The sequence below is a fragment of the Perkinsus marinus genome (assembly GCF_000006405.1).
Source record: "Perkinsus marinus ATCC 50983 genomic scaffold scf_1104296953072, whole genome shotgun sequence".
Classification (NCBI taxonomy): domain Eukaryota; phylum Perkinsozoa; order Perkinsida; family Perkinsidae; genus Perkinsus; species Perkinsus marinus.
In genome coordinates this window covers 17,259-27,015 of record NW_003208628.1, presented here as the reverse complement: position 1 = coordinate 27,015, position 9,757 = coordinate 17,259, and the positions used below count along the sequence as shown (strand labels likewise).

Genomic DNA, 9,757 nt, shown 5'->3' with positions numbered 1-9,757 from the left:
AAAACGCGGCGTTTTTCACCGAGTTTCACGCCGCCACTTCGCGTAATACGGCTTGTGAAACCCCATTATAGGTTCCTGGATGATTTTCTGATCTTTGATGCTGATGGACATGGGAATATCATCGTTTTCAGATATCAAGTGGTTTTACCTAATAAATGCGTCCTTCGCAGTCGACCTGGTTGTGATATCAGAAGCAGTGAGTTCATTGACTCGGTGTTTTCGTGACTTTTGAATTGAACTTTGTCGTTATCTGTACAAAGTTGTCCGAGTGATGGTATTCGGTGAAAAGCCGGGAGTTTGACTATAGATTATAATGAAGTTTCACAAGCCGTTTTACGTGAAGTGGCGTAAAACTCGGTGAAAAACGCGATATTCAACGCGGTGATATGCAGTAGTCGTGAAATTTGCCTTTTCATATCACTAGGGTGAAGAAACTCCATTTTATCTGACAGTATTATTTCTTTCGCGAATATTTCTGATGTTGTTCAGTTCCACTGACGACAATTTACAAAGAAGGTGTGCCCGAATTTGGTAAAGTGATCAGCGCCGTCCCACAGGTGCGGTGAGCGCACTTTTCTTTTTCACTTATTTCCGCTTGTAGGCATTGTCACGTTTCAATCTCAAGCTGTACGCCACCGTGAAGACTTTCAGACGGGAGAATCAAAACACTAGTTCCCGTAAAAGAGTCCGTTACTGATAATTTCTGGATTTGTGTTAAGGAAGTTCAGTGGCAAGGGTTTGACAGAAGAAAGCAAAATTGAATGGTTAACATTCCATCAGTATTAAATGAAGAGATTCAAGTTGCCATTCCAATGGGAAAACTTCCATAAAATTTTGTTTGACTGGTGAAAACCGCGTGATATGCTGATTGACTAGCTGTGTACTATACTGTTAAATAGCACTGCTACTACACGGAGATGGTCACAGTACTGGCACGTTGCCATGGCTATCAACAGATCATGAGTTTCGAAGAAAAATATGAGGTATACTGTAAACTCGCTCAAGAAGAAAGATGACTCGAAGTCCATTACAAAATATTCACCCACTGGGAATAGAACCCAGGTCTTCTTCGAGACGGTCAACCGACATGACCAAGTAGACTATCATGTTGATGAATTGATCTCTCACTGAAGGGAGGCATATAACTCATCTCGGTATATGGACAATCGAAAAGAGGTGTTACCGATTCTACTTGAAGACTACTTTCCAGAACTGACAAGGAAGTTGACTGATATAGTTCGAGACACGAATAACAGCGACCAACCCTGACAAAGGACTTGATAATCAATGACGAACTATACAATCACGAATCTCAAGGGGAGCCTTTCTCACTGACTTCCACATTCTGCCGGGCCATCGCCTCAGCATGCACCTTTTTATAGTATGGGATGCATGCTAGGGCACCTCCGGCACCAACTAGACAAAGAGCTATAAGCACATAGTAGTAGTAATCGTAATGAGAGGGCGCGGCCACGGCGCTGCCTGGTTCGAAGTTTGGCAACCACGGTGATGCCACTTGGAACAAGGCAGCGGAGAGACCGTTGGCGATAGCGGTAAAACAAAGATTAACGGCGGAAGCCACGTTCTTAAGCTCGGGCGGAGCATGTGTGAAGGCAACCTCGTAGCTTGTCGAGACCAGGAAAATCTCACCGGCGGCAATAAATACGAACTGGGGAATTTGCCACCAAATAGATACTGTGTACAGAGACTTACTGGAGACCACATATTCTACAATTACTGCGGCGACTAAAGACAGCGCAGCGAGCAATGAGCCGATGCAATAACGAACCAGAACGGAAGGCATAAGCCCACGCTTTCTCAGGGCAGGATAGAGCACTTTGTCAACGATTATTGATATCACAACGACAGCGATAGCATCGACATTTTGCATGATGGCGGCGGGCATGTTCCAACCGAAAGTATTGGTATCCATTTTGAATCCCTGAGTTAGAAAAGTTGTTGCCATGTTGTTATACACCATATTGAATGGCACAGTGAGAGTAAACAACGGGAGGAGTCTAAAGAACACCTTTGCGTCCTCAATGAACTCGTCTCCGAATTTGCCTCCTTTACTCCTCTTGTTCTTCTCAAGGGAACATTTCGCAGCAGAGTAGACGGCCACTTCACCGACCTTCAACACAGCCGAGCCCTGAGGCTTAGCTTTAACGTAACGATTCATGAAGTCACCAACGACAAATACAATGGTAGCAACCACAAAAAATGCCAGAGGGAATAGGAAACTGGCAGTGTAGCTGACCTCTTGCAGCAGGATAGGAGTCACGACACCGCCTACGATCGAGCCAAGGTTAATTGAGGCATAAAAATAGGTAAAAAATCGTGTTATCATCTCTTGGTGTTCATCTGGGTGCATTTGCTGTGCTCCCATCACGTTTACACACGCCTTAATGCCACCAGCACCGAGTGTGATGAGAACCAACAACGACAGATGTATCATCCAGGCTTCGCTAATTGACCTTATCGAGGAGAGTGTAAGCAGAGCCAGACCGATCATATACACTATGGAAAATCCCAGGATGACGTTGTAGACACCGAAGAGAGTGTCAGCTAGAATACCACCAAGAAGAGGAGTAATATACAATACAGCATTGAATATGGATACGTAGGAGTCGGCGGTAGTATCAGAGTATCCAAGATAGCTCTTGAGGAAAAGTTGCAAATTCGGTGTTACACCGTAAAAAGCTAGACGCTCACAGAACTCCTGCATAAGGATGAAGACACAAGCCATTAGCATAGGGTTTCTATAGTAGCGATATACATTGCCGGATCTGTCCGTCCAGGAGAAGGGCTTCTCGTGAGGCATTGATGAGGAAAAATTGGTATCGAAAGTATACCTTCACAAAAACAACGTAGATTAGCCACACAATGTCCTCAAGAGACGTTATAAAAACCTGCAGTGACATTGACCTATTATATGAGTAAGCATAATACTAATATAGATCGTTATAGACTATAACTATCTGTATTAGTATTATGCTCACTAAAACTTACAGTAGGCCACTACGCCTTATTTCCCGCGTCACAGTAGTGCACGCGAAACGAGCGTACCGTCACCAGCGAAAAAGCGCGCGCCCGCGCTTGACTTTCAGCCGCAGGCCAAAACCAGTCCTAGAACTCCACAAGAAACGATAAAACTCGGGTAAAATCCTCAATAGTAGTAGTAGTGTTTCATAATCACACTCTGGAGAATGTGGTCAAGCCATTGACGCTACCGACCTTCTTCGTAGAGCTCCTTCCGTGGCACCAACAGACTCCCCGAAACTCGATGAGGACGAAGGTCTCGAACGTCTATCTACCGCGGTTTGTCGTTGGGCGCTTATCTTCTTAACCTTATTGAAATAAGGAACGCTCAATAGAGCCGCTATCGAGCCCAATAGACAGAGACCAATAAGTAGATAGTAATAGTAGTCATAATGGGCATCTTTATGCGAACCATCTGTAGGTTTTGTTGCATCGAAATCCGGCAACCACGATTGACACAATGAGAACAGCACCGCAGAAAGAGCACTGGCAATAGCAAAGAAGCACAAGTTGAATGCTGAGGCAACTGCTTTAAGTGAAACCGGGGAATACGTAAAGGCCACTTCGTAAGAAGTTGACATGAGGAATATTTCACCAAGAGCGATCATCCAGAACTGCGGAACCTGATACCACACTGATACCGTGAATAAGGGTTTCGATTTGATCTCATATTCAACCACTAGAGCACAGCCGAGGGCAATAGCGCCGAAGAGCGAGCCTATAGAAAACCTCACCAACGGCTCGGGCATGACTTTGTGTTTCCTTAGAAAAGGAAATAGCAGAGAATCGATCACAAACGAGCTGATAACAACAGCTATAGGATCCACGTTTTGAATCATCGCGGGGGGCATGTTCCAACCGAACGTATCGCGATTCATTTTCTTAGCCTGGGTGAGGAAAGCGGTGGTCATATTGTTGTAAGCCATACAGAACGGTATGATCAAGATGAACATTGGTAATAACATGAATACAGCTTTCGCATCGTCAATGAAATTGTCCTCAAATTTCCCTCCGCGGGAGACCTTATTTTTCTCCAGTGAGCATCGAAACACCAAGTAAATCACAACCTTCAAGATTTGCAGAACCGCCGAGCCTTGTGGTTTTGGTTTCACATAACGGTCCATGAGATTACCAACGATGAAAAGCGTCGTCGCCAGTATAAAGAATGCCAGAGGGAACGCAAAGCTCGCGGTGAACCCAGCCTCCTCCAGCAGAATGGGAGTGACAATTCCACCGATTATCGAACCGAGATTGATAGCAGCATAGAAGTAGGTGTAGAATCGCGTTATGAGCTCTCTGTGGTGCTCGGGGTGAAACTGCTGAGCGCCCATGACGTTGACACAGCTCTTGATACCACCAGCGCCAGAGGCGATCAGAACGAGTAGAGATAGATGGACCATCCAGGCCTGACTGATAGACTTCACAGAGGAGACCGTCAACAGAGCCAGACCAGCCATATACACGAATGAGAATATGACTATTGTATAGTACAGACCAAGAAGGGTGTCCGAGAGCACAGCTGAGATCAGAGGCGTCACGTACAAGATAGAGTTGAATGACGATATGTAGGAGTTTGCTGTGGAGTCAGTATAGCCTAAATACTCCTTGAGGAAGGTCTGCAGGTTCGGTGTGAGGCCATAGAAGGCTAAGCGCTCGCATAACTCTTGTAAGAGGACGAATGAAACGGCCTCTCTCATCGGATCCTTGTAGTAGAGGTACTCGTTACCATAGAGATCTGTCCACGAGTACTCTTTCTTCAAGCTTGTCGTACTCACCGCACTTTTAGTGGTGCTACTCATAGTACAGGACTACATGCCATATCATAAACACACTGTAGTGATATGCTTACCACACCTCCATCACAAATCACTGAGATGTCGCCAATACTCAGACACTCCTCATAACGCTATGGAAGGCGTTTCACGCATGCACACATGCACGCGCGCACAGGCTTGCGCCTCGCGGTGATATCAGAGTATTAGACTTGTCAAATTCATAGATTTCACTCCGACTTCGAACTTTCAATCTGCGTAACTCAAATCCTACCTTATTAGTTCGTGAATACGGAAATGTGATATAGGTTAATCTGTTAACCTAGGTTAAATACCGATGCGGATGGCCGCGTCGCTCCGCTACCAATTCGCACTGCAGAGATGTAACCGTGAGGCGAGCGGATCCTCCCCGCTTTCCTTATGTCATAGCATAGTCACGGGCTGAAGGACCTTCTGCATTTTATTCCAATCCCACCACTCCCGGGAGCAAGTACCGAAGAGGGTGCAGACACGCACTGTCGTCGGCACACTCACTGAGTGTCACTCAGACCCTGTGTCTCTGAGTGTCTTTCCCTCATCGATACTTCTAGGGTCGGTACCGAACCACCCTACCAGGCCCACGCGACCAGGAGTGGGATATTTAATGTGGTGACACATTCACTTGGGGACGACCCTGGTGTCACCAGCCGACCTAAAACTGACTTAATGTTTACTCAATACAGCCTCTACTAGAGAAAAAGACTCCTGACAATGTAAGATGGAGTGACTACGGTGAATGATTAGTGAACATCATTCGGATATCCTGAGATCGAGCTTGACCTTTTCGGGTCATTCATTCGAGCGGACCATCCGTCCTCGACCAAAAAGGGGCCAACAGCAGATAATCGTCTTCCTCAATTTAAAATCACTTCTATTTTCTTCCTCAAGTTGTTCTCGTTTAATATTGCCATGACGGAATATGATAATTCCCATCAGAATGAGGACCAATGCCATCCATTCGAACCAAGTCACCTTAGTAGCTCCAATGATGGGCCAACTTATCAGAGAGAAAATTGCCGTCAACGGCACGGTGAGCTTATACGATATGAAAGTAAGCAAACTAGAACCATACGACACCAGCAAGTATATGGAGATATTAAACAAGACGTTAATAACCATATAAATAGTAAACGCCTCAGGAGCATACGAGTTGGTCGCGAGAGCGTGGAAACCATCACTGAGTCGTTTCCCAGGGTCTTCACCAGTGCGTATCATCTCAACAACGATCGCTATAGGGACAACCCAGAGGACACCGAATGTGTGGTTGGAGCTACTCAAAGCAAAGACGTCCAGGGTGGTATTCTTGTATCCTTTTTGGATAGCGTACTCAGTGTAGTTTCGGAACATTTTCTCCTTGATAACAAACGCCAATGCTTGAAACATCGTAGACATCAGACACACAATGGACATGCCAATACTAGTAGAACCACCGTCGAAACCCGCAACCACTGCGGACCCTACGGCCATGCCAACAACTATCGCCACTCCGAATAACTCCTCCAAAATGTAACGGACTGCGAGGAAAATGAGTGACCATAGTAGAGTGAAAGGGACCATACCCTGTTGCAACAGGCTGAACACGACGATGGAAATGTAAGCTTGTGACAAGTACATCAAGTTGTCCCCAAGAACCTCAGTAAAAGATGCCAGAAATGTGTATTTACAACCAGGCAAACGACGCCATAATCCCTTCACACCGGTAGCAGTAGTATCATCTTGGAATTTCCAAACCCACTCGAATTCCTCACGACTGACTCTCCCACTGAACCACTCCGCCGCAAAAATCGACCAATACGAAAGGCAGTAGACAACTTGACCAATGATGTTGGTGACCAAACCAGAGTACTCACCCAGAGTCTCAGCACGGATCTTCCCAGTGATAGAATTGGTCGTGCCCAGGGTAACCAACGATACGATGAGGACCGGGACCAACCACACAGGTTGCTTTCGCTTCTCGATGACGATGACCTCGTCCTTCACAGTGGTCTGTGAATTTGCGGATTCGGGCGGTACCATATCTGCGAAAATCTACAAGTATCTTTGCGCATGCGTGCAGAAAGATTCTCAACTCAACACCCGGCATCACCATCAAAACGCACAGCAAAAACTTACAAGTCTTAAAAAATGAGATGCAATGTTGGAGGAATTTATGTTCGTTTTCCTCAGCTAAGCTCACTCATATGCGAATTCGGGTAGAAGTGTACGGAAACCAGGAATTCTTATATGTCTGGAATTCTGATATGAAAAACACCAGTGAAAAAAATAAAAAAACCAATGAAAAGTGAAAAAATATATTTCACCATTGCTGCATACTGCAAATATCGCGTTTTTCACAATGTATTACGCCACTGCATGTAAAATGCGGTGAAAAACGCGATATTCGCGGTAATATGCAGTAGTCGTGAAATATGTTTTTCACTAGTGTTTTTCATATCACTAGGGTTAAACTCCACTGTTATATACAATAACTAATATTCAATACCTAACCCGAAACACGCCGACAAGACCCGAAATATTCCACCAAAAAAGACAACTCTCACAGCTCGAGAACACCAATATAAATTTGTCTTTGAATTGAAGATATAATACAGTTGAACGAAACTCCTCCGCGGACTACGGCATTTCCATGTTAATTTCATCGACGTATTAAAAAGTATTCCCAGAATTTGGTATCACGTGTAAAACTTGATCCTGGAAGTAGTCTTGGAACTCAGACAAGGTCTACTGAACACGCCGAATATAACCGGGCCGTAACAAGGAGAGTTGAGACCGATAGTAGGGATATAAACTTGCGTTATAACCCTATGAATGTGTCCTGAGATATTACTATAGAATGCCCTCGGGGGTAATTCCAACCTGCACCCTCCCTTAATTCTGCGTCACGTGTGCATGCGTGCAACAGTGGGTGACGCTGGAGAGCGTGTCACCTCATACTCCCTATCAATTAGGACGCATCGGGTCGTCTAGTATACGATAGAATAACAGTCGTTGTTAGGTCCTTCACCAATTATTCACTATCATTGTCTGTGTCATCCACTTTTGAACCAAACGATTATGGTCGTGTAGAAATATCCGAATCCGGGAGAAAATCACACCCCGAGCGCGCCATATACGGAACACATGACGATGGAAGGACTCTATAGTATTAATACTATGCATAGTAACATCATGTTTGACCTGTGATATCCGAGGTGCGGTATCATCGCGTTGATAGCAGGGTTGTCCAACGTAGTTGTTGAACCTCCGTATTTCCATTTTGACGAGTATTTCAACAGGTCATCAATGATGACTCATCATCATGTAGTACGGTCTGTGATAATCCCCTCCTGTAGTTGTATTATTAAGTTAATAATATCAACTATCACGTTTTTCACACTGAGTATACCAGCAGGTTATCATCATGTATTAAGGTCTAATCATCTTTAGTTGTACTATTATGAATCCCGAGCTCTTCACCCATCCCCTTCGAACGTGGAACCTCCGCGTACCTGTTCGGTATCGCCCCTCGGGGGTGCATGCAACGAAGATGCACAAGGCTAAGATATTGGATACCTCTAGTCAACGTAGGATGAGGGAGAACCTTTGGCATAGCTGCCCCACACACTTGGGAATAAGCACGATTTAGGGTGGCATAGCCGCCCCGCACAGGGAAATAGGTGTATCTTAGAATGGCATACCCGCCCCGCAGAAGAAATTTCGCATATCTCAGAGTGGCATACCCGCCCCACAGAAGAAATTTCGCATATCTCATGGTAGCATACCCGCCCCACAGGAGAAATTTCGCATATCTCAGAGTGGCATACCCGCCCCACAGAAACAAATTCGCATATCTCATGGTGGCATAGCCGCTCTGGAAGACGGTCACAATTCACAATTCTGTGCAAAAAAGGCATTTCTGAGCATGGCATATCTGCCCCACACACAAAAGATAGTCGCATCTCAAATTGGCATACCCGCCCCATCTATGGCATATCTGCCCCACACACAAAAGATAGTCGCATCTCAAATTGGCATACCCGCCCCATGAATGGCATATCTGCCCCACTCCTCTCTTTTCCCCTTCAGGTATAGCCGGTGTGATGAGCCAAGCCATCATGAAGTATAAACCATCCGTATACGGTTGGTTCGGCAAAAGGACCTTCGCCGAGAATATCCTCATTATAGCCTTACCAAGTAATAATAATAAAGACGACGACGATAACGACGGCCGCTTACTTATATATTATAATATCCTTATATATAGTACAGTATAAAATAGTATATCACACCTTCGCCGAGAATATCCTCATTATAGCCTTACCAAGTAATAATAATAAAGGCAACGACGATGACGACAGCCGCTTACTTATATATTATAATATCCTTATATATAGTACAGTATAAAATAGTATATCAGACCTTCGCCGAGAATATCCTCATTATAGCCTTACCAAGTAATAATAATAAAGGCAACGACGATAACGACGGCCGCTTACTTATATATTATAATATCCTTATATATAGTACAGTATAAAATAGTATATCACACCTTCGCCGAGAATATCCTCATTATAGCCTTACCAAGTAATAATAATAAAGGCAACGACGATGACGACAGCCGCTTACTTATATATTATAATATCCTTATATATAGTACAGTATAAAATAGTATATCACACCTTCGCCGAGAATATCCTCATTATAGCCTTACCAAGTAATAATAATAAAGGCAACGACGATAACGACGGCCGCTTACTTATATATTATAATATCCTTATATATAGTACAGTATAAAATAGTATATCAGACCTTCGCCGAGAATATCCTCATTATAGCCTTACCAAGTAATAATAATAAAGGCAACGACGATAACGACGGCCGCTTACTTATATATTATAATATCCTTATATATAGTACAGTATAAAATA

The 9,757-nt window shown here is 44.3% G+C and overlaps 3 protein-coding genes across 3 annotated transcripts in view; 1 reads left to right on the top strand and 2 right to left on the bottom strand.

The window, feature by feature from the left end:
• Pmar_PMAR015914 (hypothetical protein) overlaps positions 1–697 on the top strand; it is a gene marked incomplete at both ends in the record, with an annotated part of 1,628 nt that extends 931 nt beyond the window's left edge. Inside the window, 2 exons of the mRNA XM_002776633.1 lie at positions 132–196; positions 602–697. Coding sequence (XP_002776679.1) covers positions 132–196; positions 602–697 — 161 coding nt within the window. The remainder of the gene's footprint in view (positions 1–131; positions 197–601) is intronic.
• A 491-nt stretch (positions 698–1,188) lies between these two features.
• Pmar_PMAR015913 (Tripeptide permease tppB, putative) lies at positions 1,189–2,821 on the bottom strand (the record flags this gene model as incomplete). Its single annotated transcript, XM_002776632.1, has 2 exons — positions 1,189–1,265; positions 1,333–2,821. 2 exons carry the CDS (start codon positions 2,819–2,821, stop codon positions 1,189–1,191), a joined length of 1,566 nt encoding a protein of 521 aa, XP_002776678.1.
• A 391-nt stretch (positions 2,822–3,212) lies between these two features.
• Positions 3,213–6,866, bottom strand: Pmar_PMAR015912 (Inner membrane transporter, putative; the record flags this gene model as incomplete). Its single annotated transcript, XM_002776631.1, has 2 exons — positions 3,213–4,774; positions 5,720–6,866. 2 exons carry the CDS (start codon positions 6,864–6,866, stop codon positions 3,213–3,215), a joined length of 2,709 nt encoding a protein of 902 aa, XP_002776677.1.
• Between the last annotated feature and the right edge of the window lie 2,891 nt (positions 6,867–9,757).